Genomic DNA, 19683 nt, shown 5'->3' on the forward strand with positions numbered 1-19683 from the left:
CGGTGTACCCTTAAGTCTTTGGTATGATCTCTTTTTTCACTACTGCTGTATCAGAATCAGTGCGATTTTGATCAGTGTTCCAAGCTTTCTTGCCCATGTTGTTTTTAGTTCATCTGTCACCTTTCCCCCCTCGCCCAATTTCTCCTCCTCATCATCATGTTCATGAATATCACCATCGTAATTATCGACATCATCTTCTGTGCTTTCACATTATCATCAGCATCATCTGACGTCATCATGCTTGAGCTGACTTTTCATTCAGCTATCAGTTTCATCGGGGCTGTTTTTGTGTGTGAAAAGTGTTTGAGTGGTTGCGGGACCTATGCTTGTGACAAAAATAACAATTTACATTACTGTGTGTGTGTGTTTCTGTCACTTTTTGCAAATCTGTTGCTGTATTATGGGGTGAAAGGTTGCTCGTTTCCATAAGGATTGTATTAGCCCTCGGACATATGGATTGTTTTAGCCCTCAGAAAACGGTTATGTCTTGCTAATTTTCTGATTCTTGTGTTCAAGAGTATATATTGTTGTTTTTCCAATGCTATTTTTACTTATGTCTTACCTTTAAATGTTTTAAAGTAACATCATTGCATGTATAATAAAGCACTGAAATAATATTGTGAAATGTATTAGAACCTAAAAATTTGAAAGTCTGCACAATGCTCACATGCTACGTAGAATGGATTAAATGGAAGAGAAAGAGACGTAGACATTTTAAAAATTGAGTACATATCCTTCTTGACTCGTAATGTTTGTGCCGTCTGAAAAACCCAGTAATATAGATGTTAATGAAAATCTCCCTCACATGTAAACAGCTCAGATATAAGAAGGGCTTGTGGTGTATGGTTTTATAGATACGTTGATGTTGCTTTTTTAGTGAGTTTTTTTTAAAGGTGAAGGTTTCATCTCCGTTTCGTATAGGCAAAGTGGCAACCAGCAGCAAGAGTGGATTCAATGAAAAAGTTGTTCAAACTCTTCTTCTCCACTACCCCACAATACACATGCAGGGTTGAAAGCTGGCTATAATGAAATTTACGAAGTTACAGAGAGAGAGAGAAGACAGAGAGAGAGAGAGAGTGTTCCATTTACAAAGGTTAGAGAATAAGCGTTAGATATTTTATTTTCCCCCATGTAAAAACACGGTTTGACCAGTGTCATATTGGAGAATTTTTGACCATGAATGAAAAGCTGTAACATCTGCAAAGAGTTTATACATCTATTTTAATATAAACAGTGAACGATTATTCCAGTATTTATAAAATAACATAGAACCGATCGAGTAACCCTGCAGAATACCAAAGTTCAATGTTTGTTTTTTCAAATAGGCTTCCCGCAGTGGGGCACTGCGGTTATGAAATTAAAGGCCCCTCCTGTTTTTGGAACCGCAGGAGCTTTCTAGTTTGCTGTTAGGTAGATTTTTGGTTCCTCTTTCCTGTCATGCTCTCTTTTTCTTCATGAATTCTTTTCTTTTTTCTGCCTTCTTGCTCATTCACCTGTATTTTTTCCAAAAATCTCTTCTCTTGCCGCTTGTCTCGCGATTCATGTATAGTTTAATCTGTTAGTGTTCTGATGTAAGTCCAGCAGTAGATAGGTTAAGCCTATTTTAACATACTGGAAACTGGTAATCTTCCAGTAGGTATTAATTTAGTTTTACTAAAGCCTGCTGGGACACAAGTAATGGGTTAGTGCATTTGTAAACAGGAATCGCTTGACAAGTGGCCCCCTTCATCCCCCCCTTCCTCGTCCTGATATGGCTCTGCGTAGTCGGCTGGACGTTAAGCAACAAATAAACAAACAAACAATCAAATAGGCTCAATTAATGCACGTAATGTGTAGTTAGCTTGTAATTTCAGGTTTTTATTAATTTTGAAGAGGCTGCCAGACAATACAATGCCAGTTGTCTGTTGATGATATGTGGTCAATAACATTGAAAGCTGTAGCTAAGTCCTAAGAGAGAGAAAAAAAAGCTCAGAGTCTACAATAGTTAATGTTGGTAAACGCTTTTTTCAGTAATATCAAAGCTGTGTGGCATGGTATTTTTCGATGGTTGATGAATCTTTATTATCACCGTGACCATGCAGATTTGAGAAATAAAGTGCATCTGTTAGAGAATGAAATGAGAGTAGGAATGCATTCATACATAAAGTTTAAGTAACGAATAGAATATTTCTGGTTGCCACTTACTTAAGCTGATGGGGTCTATGTCGACCAAAAGAGTGGGATTTCCTGTAGGTGGAGTTCCTGGAGGGGGATTCCCTGTAGGGAATCCCACAGGGTGGAGTTTTTCAATAAAACTTGCAAACCATACTCGAATTTCTAAGAAATATCAAAAAAGACAGGCAATCCCTCTCCAGGAACTCCACCTACAGGGAATCCCACTCTTTTGGTCGACATAGACCCCATCAGCCTTACTTAAGCCCCCACCCACACCGATCCCCTCATGGCACCTTCTTCCCTTTCTTCACCACACTGCTTCCCACAACTTTCACACCATTTTTCCTTTGGGATAGGTTGAACCTTCATTTAGTAGACATTTTTGTGCACCCAATTTCACCCTCACCTGAGCCTGATCCCCTTCCCGCTTTGCAGATCACGAGCCGCCTGTTGGGGAAGAGAAGAAAGCAGAGCCCAAGATCTTCAGCGATGAGGAGATCGGCAATATCGTTGACACCGTCATCAGTGATAACGACGCTGACGGTGACGGCTACGTGGAGTACTTCGAATTCAAGCGCAGTCAGGAGCGGCAGCGAACCCAGGATCAGGCTAAACAGGCCGGGCATGATTAGTTAGTTAGTTAGTTTGTGGATGAAGTGTGTATGACGGAAAGTAGAACAGTGACTCGTGTTGTCAGCAGGACATGTACAAGACCAAGCAACAAAATATGGTTAGGGCATGTTCAGTTTGTAAGTTTGTGGATGAACTGTGTATGGCGGAAAGTAGAAGAATGACTTGTGTAGTCAGCAGGTGCAGTTTAAGGGCTAGCATCAAGAGTACAGATGGCAAGGGCAGCATTCGTCAGTTTGTTTGTGGATGAAGTATGTATGGTGAGGGAAGAACAGTGACTTGTGTTGTCAGCAGGATCAGTACAAGGGCAAGCAGCAGGGCAGGTAGTTAGTTTATCTGTGAGTGTAGTGTGAATAGAGGAATGTAAAGCAATGGTTCGTATTGTGAGCCTCATGTATCTGGAGTTCTAAGATGGGTCTGGTTATCATTGAAGCATTAACGCTTTAACATAAGATATGCTTCTGTCCCATCAAAGCAAATGCGTTTATTTACATTGTCTCTGTGGAGATTGATGAATGGAAGCAAAATATGTGTATATTACTTACCAAAACTACTTGTCAAAAGAATCTGCTGACACATACGTGGGTTTTTACAGGCCCCAGGTTGGCTGGAACTAGAAACTACTGCCTGCAAGTTACATACACCTGTAGTTTGTCCAAATTTAAGAGGGACGGGGCTATCATTTGTGAACCTGACTATCATCTGTTACAGTAGATGAAAAATTGAGCAATATTTTACACTCACATCTGGGAGCATTATAATCTTAGTGACTGAACTTTCCATAACCTGAGTATTATAAGGGAAATGAGTGTTTACAGTCTTCCTCTAGCTAGCTCCTTGCTGCTGAAAAAAATGACCTGATGGACAGTACAAGTCGCGCTGACGTCACAAGTCCTTGCTCTGATTCCAGTCTCCAGTTGCTTGAAAGCAGTATGAAGGGAGAAAATATTAGAAAAAAAATCAATAAGAAACAAACATATATATTTGTTGATTATATTGTGTTGTCACTTGTGCTGTGCATGTGTGTTTTCAGGGGAAGGTATGGAGAAGCTTTTCTTCTTTTTTTGAGAGAGAGGGAGATACGTATTTTTAACAAAAAAGTTTGAAATAAAAACAAATTTAATTGGGAAACCTATTGATGAAAATGTGGAAAATCATCTGTAAAAAAAATGTAAAGAAATGGTGTGGTTGTTAATAGATCAGGGTTAGTGGGTGTATGAGAGAAAATTGTTTGTGAAGATCGCATGGAGGAGTTTTGCTATTGTTGGTATATGTGTATGCATCTGCAGATGGAAAATGTATTCGTGAAGGGGAGTGGCGGTTTTTTTCTCAGGTGTAATATGGTTTTTTTCTTTGTGTGTGAGAAAAGAAGAAAAAAATCAAAGTTTCACCTTTTTTCAAATCTTTTAGAAAAAATACTTGTATTTGTTATTGCATGTAGATAAGCCTTTAAAGAAAAACAATACATCAAGATAGGAATATGCTGTTTTGTAATATATTAGAAATAAGCACAATGCAATTTAAGTCAGCTTTATCCCGTCTTACTTTTGAAAGCTTTACTTTTTTGTTGATGTTGTCTAAGGATTCTTGATGTATTGTGAAAAAAATCTCTTGAAGTCAGATCTATACGGCTGTATATACTATGGATTGTAGTTGTTGACCACAGCTGTCTCAGCGACTGAAATTTTGACATGTGTCATTGTGATTATCAGGTGATGTTTTCATCGTCGTTTTTGTTTTTTTGTTTTTATAATGTTGTTTAATTTGACTTGAGAAAGGTTACCGTTGATTCTCTTACACTACGCAAATCCGATTCACTTACAAATTGACATCTTATTTGTCACCTTAGCATTGTCCATTGTTTTTGTTTGTGTTTAAACATACTTTACTTTCCGTGTACACAACTATGATCACCGTTTCAGATCTTTCCAGGCTTTATGTGTTTTGCGTTGGTTGAGTTTATCCCTCCGCTTTGACATTCCACAAAACCAACTGTTTGGCCGTTTTTTGTGTGTTTTTTTACAGAGTGGACATTTTGTGTTGAATTAATTGTTATGTTACCCTAGTGACAATTTGATCAGTTGATTCATCACAAGATGTCCAGTCTACACAGTAAGCAGCCATGATACTGATTTTTGGTATGTGTCGAAGTGGAAGGAGAGGCCTGAACAGATCGGAGATGGTGAGCAGGACTGTTTTCAGGAGAAGGAAGATTGATATGGATTCTCTTACACTACAAAAATCCCATTCACTTACAATAAGTTTTTGCATATTGTTTGTCAAATTAGCATAGCCCATATATTTGTTCAAATGTTCAACCCAGCGCCTTACGCTTCCCAAGCGTGAGCCAGCCAGCCAGATGGTTTATTAATTCCTGCTAACCCTTTTTGGAATAGTGATACAACCACATTTAAGAAACTCAACTTATAGTTGAATTTCACCTAACCTGTATCGTTTGTGTTCTTTTTGTATCCTTTCGCTTATGTGTATCCTTTTTGGTATAATGATGCCAGCTCTTTTTAAAAAAAAGATTCAACTTACTATTGATTTTCAACTTACCTTCATCGTTTTTATTATTATTGTATAATCTTTTCCCTTGTGATGTCAGTTCCAGTATATTTGCTTGTGACAATGGTTATAATGTGTTCTGACGTGTTTCATATTTTGCTCATTCAGGTTGTCTTGACAAATGACAGGTGTCATTATAAAGCAAGTTGTGTTCTGATTGTAAAGTGTGGATATGCATGCTTGGTCATAGCAAGTTCTAAATACTAGCAAGGATAGGGCCTGTGTTTGTTTATTTTTTGCACAAAAACCTGCTCTTAAATCCTTGTGACAAGAAGTGGTGTGGTTACAAAGGGTAAAGTTACGCTGGATTTTGTCATTTGTGTGGATAAGATATTCCACAATATTTACTGCAAACCTTATGACAAGTAGCAGTTTGGGGGAAAAAACCATTGTATATGTCTATGGTGGACAAAATGTTTCTATTTAAACGATCACTATATCTGTTAGAAATTGCAGATTACCTTGCAAAGCAAAACATGATTGATTTTAGTTGTGCTTAGAGCTGCGTTTAAGCTTGAAGTATACGTCTCCACCGCAATTGTTTTCCTGGTCGATCACCTAATAAGTAACCAGTGCTTTGTTGAGTGTATATTTTCAAAGCTGTCGGATTTGTACCCCCTAGTCAGATAAGCACTATTATTTCATGAAGTCGTTTGCTTTGTATAGAACATTATTTTTGTTTTTGCTTTTGAAGTCAGTTGACATGTTCGTGCTAAACAAAATGTATATATAGACGAAACAATGAGTATCTATGGCTGATCATTGCAAGCAACAACAAAAAGAAAAAAAGCACAACACCCCTCTCTACCCAGAAAATAATCTTGCCTTGATAAAAAAAAAATTATTAAAAAAAATAAATAAAAAAGGTTGTTGAGAAGACCACGGTCTGACGATCTTGTCCACAATGTGTTGACAAAATCCAGTCACGTGTGTTTGAAAGAATCCCCCCGCGGGTTAGGGGGAAGAATTTACCCGATGCTCCCCAGCATGTCGTAAGAGGCGACTAACGGATTCTGTTTCTCCTTTTACCCTTGTTAAGTGTTTCTTGTATAGAATATAGTCAATTTTTGTAAAGATTTTAGTCAAGCAGTATGTAAGAAATGTTATGTCCTTTGTACTGGAAACTTGCATTCTCCCAGTAAGGTCATATATTGTACTACGTTGCAAACCCCTGGAGCAATTTTTTGATTAGTGCTTTTGTGAACAAGAAACAATTAACAAGTGGCTCTATCCCATCTCCCCCCTTTCCCCGTCGCGATATAACCTTGAACGGTTGAAAACGACGTTAAACACCAAATAAAGAAAGAAAGAAAGCCCCTGGAGCAAATTTTTGATTGGTGCTTTTGTGAACAAGAAACAATTGACAAGTGGCTCTATCCCATCTTCCCCCTTTCCCCGTCGCGATATATAACCCTTCGTGGTTGAAAACGACGTTAAACACCAAATAAAGAAAGATGTTTGAAAGAAAATCCAGCCTGTTTATCACTGATGCTGTGGTCAAGATACCCTGTTTGCTTATGTTTAAACTCTTCTATTTTTATTGTTGTTCATTTTTGAGTCACTTGAGAAAAAGTGACTCTATGTAATCGGTCAGTGTTAGTCTGTCCGGCCGGCCGGCTGTCCGGCCGGCCGTCCGTAGACACCACCTTAACGTTGGACTTTTCTCGGAAACTATCAAAGCGATCGGGCTCATATTTTGTTTAGTCGTGACCTCCAATGACCTCTACACTTTAACGATGGTTTCGTTGACCTTTGACCTTTTTCAAGGTCACAGGTCAGCGTCAAAGGAAAAATTAGACATTTTATATCTTTGACAAAGTTCATCGGATGTGATTGAAACTTTGTAGGATTATTCTTTACATCAAAGTATTTACATCTGTAGCCTTTTACGAACGTTATCAGAAAAACAAGGGAGATAACTAGCCTTTTCTGTTCGGCAACACACAACTTAACGTTGGGCTTTTCTCGGAAACTATAAAAGTGACCGGGCTCAAATTTTATGTGAACGTGACTCCCAGTGACCTCTACACTTTGACGTCTGCTTTGGTGACCTTTGACCTTTTTCAAGGTCACAGGTATGTCTTGAATTCTTCAGGTATGCATTGTGTTGTGAATAGCAATTTCTTCCTGTCCATCTGATGCCTCATATAATATTCAGAACTGCGAAAGTGACTCGATCGAGCGTTTGCTCTTCTTGTTAGCACAAGCAGTGAGATGGCGAGTGACATAAAATGAAACAAACCAAATAAATCAAATCAAACCAGCAACTCTGTCTTATTCAGCTTCTAACTGTTTAAAAAAAATTGTCACAATGATTGTTCGTTCCAAAGCAAAGATATGCCAAATTTTGACTTGAAAACGGATGAGAAACTAGTTATCAATGATCATGACTAGGTAAAATCAAATCTGTAGTGGGTTGTGTTATTTTTGTGTTTGTGCTGAGAATCAAAATCGCAGGGATGTGCTTTAAGAAGTTCCCAGTTAATCGTGAATATGAACATAAAAGGTAGGGGAAAGGGTGGAGGCGGTTTCAAGGATGGGAGGCTATGGTTGTTCGCACAATTTCTGTCACTGCACTGTTTGCACTAAAACGGGGAAAAGCATATCACCTGTGTGCTTATTTTCAGTGTTTGACGGTTGGTATTAGCCTGTCTATGTGGGGTTTTGTGCTAAAAGCAACTATTGCGAATGCAAGAGCAAAAGAAAGCGTAAAATAAAAGAAAGAAAGGACATGCCTTATGGATAATTCAGTTCAGCTTGATATTTCTGTAGATGAATGACAAGCATATTTTGACAGTGAGCAAACCAACGTGTTGAATTGAACTTAATAGTTTGTTCATTGTAAACATATTGTATATGTAACATTGACAGTTTGAAATACAGCTTCGAAGTAATAGTAGTTATATATTTTCTTGGTAGATTATATTTTTTTGTGTTCAATTGATAAATCATGTCCGGTTCGGTTAACTTATACAGCCTTACCATATACAATTATCCGTATTCGTTCATAAACAGACATGTCATTTTTGGAAGGCATGTTCATTATTCTTGATGATGCTTGTGAGCAATTTGCAAAAGATGAGTATCCTTTTAAACCTACACTGAAGTTACAAATTCGTGTTTTTCAAATCAAATATTTAGTTACACTTACAGTTTATATTCATAATTCCTTACAGATTATTTCCACATCGCCAAAACTGCACTTTTTTTAATCTTTAATAAGTTATTGGTTTAGGATTTACTTGTTCAAATCACCGAGAAACGGTGGTGTCTAGGTGTTTTTCATTTTTCATTTTTCCTTATTGGTTAATGGGTTAAACTGTTGGTTCATGTTTTTCTTTATTGAATAAACATTCCAGAATTTGCTTTTAATTGTTTTTGCACTTGTGTCATGCTTTCTATGACGAACGGAAATGCCCTCGTGTATGTGTGTGTGTAGGGGGGCGGGGGTATGTGCGCAGGTGTGTGTGTTTGTGTTAACATTTCCCTTTAAAGAGTGAATTCTTGGTCAATTTGTGCTGTGTTCCTTGCCATGTTAGGCCCTTCTGAAGAGTTGGCGCCTGATAAAGAACACTGATTCCTGTACCTCCCTCCACAAGCTTGTGATGAGCCCTTACCTTGTAAAGATTCAACCCACCATCTTAGATCCCCCCGCGGGTTAGGGGGAAGAATTTACCCGATGCTCCCCAGCATGTCGTAAGAGGCGACTAACGGATTCTGTTTCTCCTTTCACCTTTGTTAAGTGTTTCTTGTATAGAATATGGTCAATGTTTGTAAAGATTTTAGTCAAGCAGTATGTAAGAAATGTTAAGTCCTTTGTACTGGAAACTTGCATTCTCCCAGTAAGGTCATATATTGTACTACGTTGCAAGCCCCTGGAGCAATTTTTTTATTAGTGCTTTTGTGAACAAGAAACAATTAACAAGTGGCTCTATCCCATCTCCCCCCTTTCCCCGTCGCGATATAACCTTGAACGGTTGAAAACGACGTTAAACACCAAATAAAGAAAGAAAGACCATCTTAGATCTAGCTAGGCTTTTACACAGGATCATACCGTCCCTACACTTGGACACATACCACAAATCAACATTTCGGTTGTTTTCTGCACAGAGTGGGCATATTTTATTGAATTAATTTCTTAACGGACACAAGAGGCAATCTGGGAAAGCTTTTTTATGGGAGAAAAAATCCCATCCCACATGAAGCAGAATGACTTGATTTGTTATATGTGTTCAAGTGAAGGGACGCTCTGACCTCGTGTTAAAACCCTGAGCAGATCCGAGATACGTGGGAAGACGAACTGTGGTCACTAGATGGAATGTGCCTGTTTGAGTGTATCTGTCATGAGCGGTCTGTGCCTTTAAGTTTACCTGTCAAGAGGGGACACCTGTAATGTGGGGATGATTTGGATTGGCATAGGCGGGGTGTCCTCTTATATCAGGTAGCACTTTACAAGAATCTGCGTTTTTGCAAAGACATTTTATTTTGTATACACACACGCACGCAAGCATTCACACACACACACACACACACACACACTCACACGCACACACACATGCACGAATGCACACACAAGCGGTGCACTCACGCACGCACGCCCGCACGCACACAAGCACCACCAAACACACATGTACACACACCAACACACACACACATACACACTCGCACACATCCATTTACGCACACATCACCGCCACCACCACCAAAAAGACACCTATAGATTTGTTTATATTTGCAACAACAACGACATAATGTGATGCAACGTGTTCTGCTAGAAATAGCCATAGCCGCCTGTTCTAGCGTAGGTAGAATGTGTGTGTCACTGTGTGCGTGTATGTGTGTTTGTCTACGTGCGTGTGTGGAGGGGGGTGTCTGTGTGGGTGTGTGTGTATATAGAGTGATTCCCAAAAACAACTCCTGGACTGATGTTCATAAAACGTTTTATGTGAATTCTTCCGCATGGTATTGCCAGATGGTTGTTCTCTCTCTCTCTCTCTCTCTCTCTCTCTCTCTCTCTCTCTCTCTCTCTCTCTCTCTCTCGCTCACTCGCTCGCTCTTTACTCTCTCTCGTCTCTCTCTCTTTTATAAAGTTATGTCTTTCACGTCTTATCCAGCTGATAGAAAAACAGTGGCACGGTGGCGACAGCGTTTTTCAATCAAATTGATAGACATTCTTTGACCAGTTATCTTAAAAATTGTTGAATAAATCTGTTAATCAAAATTCTGTTTGAAATCAAAATTGCAACTACCGACACAGAAGTGGCTCCATTTCATGCTACATGTTTTCCTGAATTCCAAACTATATAAATATGTTCTATTTGAATTGATATTCCAATCAAACACAACGAAATCCGTTTTATGCGAATCATTGTGCACATTATACTGAGATAGCGCTATCTCTGTCGACGGGTTTTGGTCAGTCATGACTCAGTTTCGGTGAAGAGTTCTTAAATCGGCCGGTTTGATGTTAAGGTCGACAGATTGACTGAATGTGTTGATATCGCTTTACGCGACTTGTTATTTATTTGTTGTTGTTTCTGTCAGACCGCGGCAAAAACGGCAAAAGGGAGCACTACACGACGCCACAGATGGTTGATGACGATCTGGAGGAGCTGATTGAGGACATCCTCCACGAGGACGACTCAGACAATAATGGATATGTCGACTTTGCCGAGTTCAAGGTCGCCAACAAACATCGAGGGGGCTTCGACGATGCCGACAAGCCGTACAGCCCGGATAGGTTCGGAGAATGATTTGAATGTTGAGTCGTCTGCCGGGTTTAATGGGTTAAAGATACTTTTCTTGCCGTGTAAACCATCTTGCAAAGCGCGATCGGTCTGTCCAGACTTTTACATGGGATAAAAGCAGCCTTCCACTTGACACGACATTTACATCGAATAACCCTAGCATGTACCAAATTGGCCCAGAGAGGATGGTAATTTGACAGAACGAACGTACGGCCAAATGAACGGAAACATCACCAACGTTGGTTTCTGTGCAGAGTGGTATTTTTTCTGGGATAGTTTCATGATTAACAGCAGGGTCCTGCGGAGAAATCAATTCAGCTTAAAACATGCACTCTGCACAGAAATCAGCCAGAGGGTTGATTTTTTTGTTTAAGTGGAAGGATGGTCTTATGCATGGTAACAGTCTGGATGGATCTGTGGTGGTGTGTGTGCATGATCGTTTTTACGGGAAGGAATGTATCTTTAAGAGCTAGTAAAAAAAAGTCTTCGTCTTGCCAGAACTAAAGTAAAATTATAGGAGTTAGAACGATTTTTTATTTATTTATTTATTTACTTTAGTAACGAAACTGACTTGTATTGGATCATGGAGTATTTGTTATCTAAAAGGTATCATATTTGTGGATTGAATTGCTGTTTCAAATGTTCAGACTTTATACGGGAGAATTCCAATAAAAAATATATGTGTGTGTTTGTCTGTCAAGGAAGGTTTAAGTTTGTACTTGTTATTAGCATGCAATTAGTAAAACTGTGCACATTTTTAAAAAGTTGTCAGAGACTAAATGAGAACACAACAAAGGTATGGAAATGAATGATGAAAAGGACTGAATTTATTTGCTTGTTGGCTTGTCACGATGTGTGTGTTGTTACCAGAGACCGTTGTGTACTCTTCGGTCTCTGTTGTTACGTAGTGTGTAAGATAAGAGTAACATTCCCTGAGCGTTGATCCTCAGTTCCTACAATTTGACCATGGTCTGTCCATCGCAATCTGTATTGTGCACGTGTGTGGTGTAAGGTATTGTGAGTCATTGGAACATAACATCCAATAGTATTTTACCTTACTGGTATTGTGAGTCATTGGAATATAACATCCAATAGTATTTTACCTTACTGGTATTGTGAGTCATTGGAACATAACATCCAATAGTATTTTCCAATACTGGTATTGTGAGTCATTGGAACATAACATCCAATAGTATTTTCCAATACTGGTATTGTGAGTCATTGGAACATAACATCCAATAGTATTTTTTATTACTTTTAAAGGTACCATCTTTCACGTGTCGACCATCTTGTAAACAACCAAGATCTCCCCAAGATTTGTTTTTTGTTTTTTACATGGGATAAGAGCATAGTTCCACTTAGACACATACCAAAACTCGACAGTCTGATTGCCTTCTGTGCAGAGTGGGAGTTTTTGCTGAATACATTTCTTTACTGGCACCTATATGTCAATCTGGGAAATTAATTCAGGCCAAAAATTCCGATTCTGCACAGGAAGAAGCCAGCCTGTTGAATTGCAGTGTGTTTCCAAGTGAATGGATGCACTTATCACTTGTAAAATCGTGGACGGTTCTATGGCGGTTTACATAATGGTTTACTCGAAAAGCATGGTATGGTTAAGATGATATACCTTCAGGAAAACTTGTTCGGGTCTATCTCCTTAACTCGATTGGTTCATGGTTTTGAGAGAAAAATACTGCAAAGAAACATTCAGACAATTTTACCCAAAAAGGCAAATGTTTTGTGCAGTGTCTGATCGATGACATCACTTGACGAGCACGTTGCTGTAACCAACATGGATCGTTTCTGTATAGCTGTGGAAGGGTGCACGTGCACATGTTCAATTGTCTGAATGCTATCATGATGTGCAATTCAAAAGGCCTGAATCAACGATCGAGACTGTCTGAGGTGTTCATCATAAAATAGGCAGTACATTTCCAAAGTGGATTTTAAAGACACACTCCTTCCCCTGTTAAAACAAAAGACGTTTGTGAATCACTATATATCTGTCCAGGTTTTTGCGTGGGTCAAGAGTATCTTTCCATTTGAACGCATGCCCAAAATCAACAGTCTGGCTGTTTTCTTTGTAGAGTGGGAGTATATTGCCCAATTCATTTTGTAACTGACAACTATGCCAATCTAAGAAATCCATGCTGCAAAAATCCCCACTCTGCCCAGAAATCAGCGGGTGATTTTCGGTATGTGTCCAAGTTATGTGTACACTACATTGGGGTGTGCACGTTAAAGATCCCACGATTGACAAAAGGGTCTTTCCTGGCAAAATTGTATAGGCATAGATAAAAATGTCCACCAAAATACCCGTGTGACTTGGAATAATAGGCCGTGAAAAGTAGGATATGCGCCGAAATGGCTGCGATCTGCTGGCCGATGTGAATGCGTGATGTATTGTGTAAAAAAAATTCCATCTCACACGGCATAAATAAAATCCCTGCGCCTTGAATATGTGCGCGATGTAAATTGCATAAAATAAAAATTACAAAATTAAAAAAATCCCTGCGCTAAGAACTGTACCCACGGAATACGCGCGATATAAGCCTCATATTGATTGATTGATTGAAGTTAGTGGTAGGGTGTTCTTGTTCCATATAAACACTTGGACACATGTGTTGGTGGTATACATGATCAGTGACATGGGAAGGACTGCGTCTTTGATAATTCGGCTTTACATTTTCTGAATATTTTGGTCACCGTTGTATGTATTATTGTTATTGTTTTGGAAAGTGGTATATATGTGCCCTTTAGTTCAAGCTCAGATTACAAAGATATATTTTTTGTGTGATGTAAGTTTCGTTTTAATCTTTGTTTACATTGACTTTTAGGTTACCTATTATGTGATATAATATTACGATCAAATGAAATGATCTGAGTCAAGGAGAAATCCAATTTGTTTTTGTTCTTCATGTAAACGTATTGTGCCTTAAGAACTTGCCCTAACATGATATTTATTTTTTTTCTTTGTTTGAGAACCATTTGCTCTGTCTTGCCTTGAATTATGTGCCTACACAGTAGCTTAGATCGCTACTGAATGGAATACACTTAATGCACACGTTATTTGGAATTTTTAAAGACGGAAATGTTTTATTCTTTATATTTTTCAATGGGATTAAGTCACGGTAGGGGGGTGCTTTTCACTATAAATCTAAACATCGAAAGCCTTCAACGAATTAAATGTTTGTACTTCTTGATTGATCATTTGTGATCACACAAAGGACGAAAGAACAACGACAATTTTGATTATTACGAAAACTTAATTTGTTTGTGTGATGGTGCTTTTTGTTATTATAATGCAATAAAGAGTCTCATGAGAGCTGGGAACATGAACGATGGAACTTTTTCAAATGTATTGTTTATTGATCGTGTTCTTCCCTTTGTACCCTATTCCAGGCCTTTTCAGAACTTTACACATCAAATAGAAACATCATATAGTGCCATACATGTTCACAAGAGTATTTAGGAGGGTTTAACGCCAGTAACACCTTTTTTTTTTTTTTTTTTTTGATTTTAGTCAAGCAGTATGTAAGAAATGTTAAGTCCTTTGTACTGGAAACTTGGATTCTCCCAGTAAGGTAATATATTGTACTACGTTGCAAGCCCCTGGAGCAATTTTTTTATTAGTGCTTTTGTGAACAAGAAACAATTAACAAGTGGGTCTATCCCATCTCCCCCCCTTTCCCCGTCGCGATATAACCTTCGTGGTTGAAAATGACATTAAACACCAAATAAAGAAAGAAAGACCTTTTTTTTGCCTTGTTATGTATTTTAGTTTGAAATCATGCATTTTAACTAAGATTATGTATTTGAACTTGAATAAGGTATTATAACTAAAATTGTGTATTTTAACTAAATTGTGTATTTTAATTAAAATTCTGTATTTAAGCTGAAATATTCCTTAATTGAAAATATCTGAAGGGCAAGTTTGCAAATTCGATACAACTTTTGAGTATAGTCGGTAAGGGTCAATTTAACTTTTGCAAAGGTGTGGCAGTAATGAATATATCACAAGATTCTTTTTGGAAAGCTTTTGAAGAAGTATGCGCAACCTTATGGGTTTTGGGGGGGTTTGTTGGTGTTTTTTTAACACAATTATTTGAGCTTCTTTTTATTATGATTCATAATGAACATTTTTGTTGTTGTTCTGTCCTTAGATTTTTTAAATAGGCTTTGGTTTACGTCATTATTACACAGGGTTTTTGTTTTGAGAGTTTTTTGTTGTTGTTTTTTTTGTTTAAGGGGGGGGGGGGGGGGGTTGTTTCTAAGTTGGGACTTTTACTATGATATTGGGGTATTTCTAGTCACATTTTTGGTGAATATGTGTGAAGAAGGGTTCACACAATTATTTAAGTTGATGTTATATATTATGTATGTCTGCTTATTTTTTGTATGCTTATTTTTATGTTACTGTATTTTGCTGTATTTAATTTTATTTTATCTTATCTTTATTATTTTATTCTTGTTGATATGAGAATATTCAACATTGTTTTCTGATCAAAATTAGTTGAAGCAGGGTTAGTGGGTACCGTATGTCTGTATTATTTGAATATGAATAAACAAAAGTGGAGAAAAAACATGGGTGCTTGAAACATTTAATGGGCGGTATTCCCGCAGTGGGGCACTGCGGTTATGAAATTAAAGGCCCCTCCTGTTTTTGGAACCGCAGGAGCTTTCTAGTTTGCTGTTAGGTAGATTTTTGGTTCCTCTTTCCTGTCATGCTCTCTTTTTCTTCATGAATTCTTTTCTTTTTTCTGCCTTCTTGCTCATTCACCTGTATTTTTTCCAAAAATCTCTTCTATTGCCGCTTGTCTCGCGATTCATGTATAGTTTAATCTGTTAGTGTTCTGATGTAAGTCCAGCAGTAGATAGGTTAAGCCTATTTTAACATACTGGAAACTGGTAATCTTCCAGTAGGTATTAATTTAGTTTTACTAAAGCCTGCTGGGACACAAGTAATGGGTTAGTGCATTTGTAAACAGGAATCGCTTGACAAGTGGCCCCCTTCATCCCCCCCTTCCTCGTCCTGATATGGCTCTGCGTAGTCGGCTGGACGTTAAGCAACAAATAAACAAACAAACAAACAAACAAATGGGCGGTATATTCTCAGTATGTTGTGAACGCGCCTGGCGCAAGTGCTTAAAGACACAAAAAGGAAAGAAAAGAAAAACACTGCAGTGAACTTTATATAGTTCTGCAGGTGTGCAAAACAAACGCGAATTTTTGGTTGCCATGAGTCGGCGAAATCAATATGTAATACATTTCATTATGCATCAAGGATTGAAACACTCTCAAATTTGACCACAACATAATCATCAATATTTAATTCGAACTGATATAACCAACTTAATTTTAACTTCCGGGTCAATTGATTAAAATGTTAGTCACGCAAATAACCAGGTATTTTGGCGTTATTTTCGTGGTATAGTGCAGTAATATAACACATTCACGCATGATTACAAACACGGAATCATTTCAAATGTCCCACAGTGGTTTAATATTCTACATCTTGGAACGGAAATAACTCCACAATTGACATGGAAAACACATTGAGGAAAACATACATTGTCTAGCCTTGCTCTCATCATTTGACAGCGTTCATGCAAAATGACTTTGCAATATAAATGAAATGAAAGAAACTACTGCATTAACAATGGTAATAGGAGCATCGCATTTACAATAAACCTCTCTCTCTCTCTCTCTCTCTCTCTCTCTCTCTCTCTCTCTCTCTCTCTCTCTATCTCTCTATCTCTCTCTCTCTCTCATACTGTCTGTCTGTCACACACACACACACACACACACACACACACACACACACTCTCTCTCTCTCTCTCTCTCTCTCTCTCTCTCTCTCATACTGTCTGTCTGTCACACACACACACACACACTCTCTCTCTCTCTCTCTCTCTCTCTCTCTCTCTCTCTCTCTCTCTCTCTCTCTCCCCCCTCCCCTTCTCTCTGATTACACACACACACACACACACGTACACACTCGCACACACACTTCTTTGGAAGATATCAAGTATGTATATGCAAAACCCATCATTGTGTACAACAGCAATGAAAAATAGCAACCATATTGCGTACACATATGGAACGTTAATACCGATAATATTGTTAAAATCTTGAACACACATCTTACAAGTAATTAGACAGTTACGAAGAGATAAATAGGGTTGATGTAAACAAAACAGAATTTCGTTCGTATATGCACATATACCCCGAATCGCATAAAACAGACTTATTCATTCAACTAATTTCATTCAACTAATTTCATCCACACGTTCTCTCAAAAAAGAAGAGCACAACAAATCATTTAAAAAATAAATTAAGAAACTGTAACTTTTTGGATAAAGAGAGAGAGATAGTTAGAAAAAGAGAGAGAGAGAGAGAGAGAGAGAGAGAGAGAGAGAGAGAGAGAGAGAGAGAGACGTCAAAACACAGACAGACAGAGATTTGTAAGACATCGACATAAACGGCAAATATGCATGGAGCGTTAAACGCAAGTTGAACACGAACAACTATCCATATATTTCACAGCCTCTCGCAAAAAAATCCAACAGTTTACAATTATGTGTTATTCATACTCGTCCAAAGGATTGTCTGTGAATTCTCAATCCTCCCCATTTGACATATTCGGAAAACAAGGTAATAGCGAACAAAAAAGTATAGAGTGTACAAAAGTACGATAAACACTGAGCTTTGGTATGGAATGAGCAAGGATGCAATGAAAAACACAATGTTCCTTTCGCACAGATATCATGCTTCGTCCGTATACTGAACAATATCATTGGGCATTATGAGATCAAAAGTGGTATATACAGGTTGTCATTGGATTGTGATCAAAGTCTTGTAGAATTGATACAGGACAAATGGGCTGCGGTCAAATTTTTGGCAATAAACTGATTTAGCACACATGGTAAACACTAGTGTTCAACATATTTTGCTTGTAGAATTATGTACTATGTCACACTGTGTTCAAAACTAGTTACAAAAAGTGTGTTCAAAAGGAGAACACTTCAGTTTAGAGTGCAAGTCGAGGACTCGTAGGAATGTATCTTTAAATGCTTTCTTCCTGTTACTAAGCAGAGCGGTCCTGCACAACCAGTTGACTTGTGACGGACTTTCACCTGAAAATGTTAATTTCATCCTCAAAAAAATGATTAAGTGATAGATGAAACAAGCTGCCTAACAGTCCCATCGTTTGAACTCTTTTGCTTTTCTTCTTATCAGATAAAACTCAAAAAATTTACACACAAATGCGATCCTGACACTGTGTAAAACGTTGTTCTCATTGGGACAACATAATGCAGTGGTTACTTAGATGTGTCCAACGCCTCAAGGCGGCAATAAGTCTCATTGGAGGATGACCGACATTGATGTGTGTACATCATGCACATCTGCTAAGTCTGACGTCATTGTGTCTCACAGCGGGACTTTCAGCGCCTCCTGACGTCGCAGGATAACGCAGGAAGATCCTTTGGCAAGAAAAAAAAAATCAAGTGTCTCCATGTTAACACAAGGGATGCCATTGGTGTCGGCAGACGGCAAACATTTTAAACCTTAAAATCGCTGAAAACTGTGTCGTCTTTTCGGACACAGCTGCTGGACATTTTCGTTCACGGTAGGGGGAAAGGCGATACAGGTACCAAGGACTATTGAAAACTTCCAAAATTTGACTCAACCTTCATGGCCACTTTGGCAACTTTGCCGAGGAAAATAAACATAGCAACGTCTCTGAACACTGACGTCACTTAAACACACGTTTTCTTTTCTCTCCGCCTTGAACACACAATGTCCTCTTGTATCTACGAATTATTTTGTCAAATGCTCTTTCCGGCATCGTCATTTACGAAATATCGCATATGACCGTTGCCAGTGTTGCTGTATTAATTGGAAAATAATTATTCACCTTAGCCGGCTATTCTTTAAGTATGGTAATTTAGTTGATTATAACTGCAAATGCCAAAAAGTAAATCTGAAGACCACGAATTTAGTGGAAGAAAATCCGCATGGACCCGAACAATACACACGCCCGCCGTTATACATCCAGTGAATCGATTGGCTTGTACACAATGACGTTGCTTTGGGTGGACCTTCTTTTTCTGTCGTCCTTTTTCATTGGTCGGATAGTCAAACCTGAGTCTGGTAAGGTAATATTTGATTGCCTAGCGGTCCGCCGTGGGTGTTGTTCATTCTGAGGGCTGTCAAACTTTTGTTGTACCAGTCTTCCTCGGGACTTTCCTGCAAACATAGAAGAAAGATATACTGTCAATCGGAATGAGAATACAAATACACAAAACAAACAAACAAACTAACTAACTAACAAATAAGCAATCAATCAATCAATCAATCAATCAATTAATCAATCAATTAATAAATAATTAAATTAATTTATAAATACATGAATGAATAAAAAAAACATTGAAGGTTACTGTAAACTTTAAAAAGACAACAACTTTACGAGTACCGTAGTTTTAGCCATCCTAGATAACGACAATCAGCAGCCCAAGGCTGCATGAATGTACACACACTTTTCCACCAAAGGCTTTTCAAGAAATTAGTTCATAAACAA

At 38.2% G+C, this 19683-nt stretch overlaps 2 protein-coding genes across 3 annotated transcripts in view; one reads left to right on the forward strand and one right to left on the reverse strand.

Annotated features, from left to right (window-relative positions):
- Nucleotides 1-16200, forward strand: part of LOC138953920 (multiple coagulation factor deficiency protein 2 homolog) — a 34465-nt gene extending 18265 nt beyond the window's left edge. The window contains exons 4-5 of one of the 2 annotated variants that reach the window (XM_070325912.1): nucleotides 2590-6909; nucleotides 7554-8718. In XM_070325912.1, coding sequence (XP_070182013.1) covers nucleotides 2590-2786 — 197 coding nt within the window. In that variant the 3' untranslated portion in view covers nucleotides 2787-6909; nucleotides 7554-8718. Of the gene's footprint in view, nucleotides 1-2589; nucleotides 6910-7553; nucleotides 8719-10896 lie in introns of those variants that run through there. The other variant, XM_070325911.1, reaches the window with a different exon arrangement.
- A 2920-nt stretch (nucleotides 16201-19120) lies between these two features.
- The window catches only part of LOC138953274 (homeobox protein aristaless-like 3), a 39099-nt gene continuing 38536 nt past the window's right edge, over nucleotides 19121-19683 (reverse strand). Inside the window, exon 5 of the mRNA XM_070325073.1 lies at nucleotides 19121-19352. Within this exon, the coding sequence (XP_070181174.1) occupies nucleotides 19242-19352 (111 nt within the window). The 3' untranslated portion in view covers nucleotides 19121-19241. The remainder of the gene's footprint in view (nucleotides 19353-19683) is intronic.

The sequence above is a fragment of the Littorina saxatilis genome, linkage group LG17 (genome assembly GCF_037325665.1).
Source record: "Littorina saxatilis isolate snail1 linkage group LG17, US_GU_Lsax_2.0, whole genome shotgun sequence".
Taxonomy (NCBI): Eukaryota; Metazoa; Mollusca; class Gastropoda; order Littorinimorpha; family Littorinidae; genus Littorina; species Littorina saxatilis.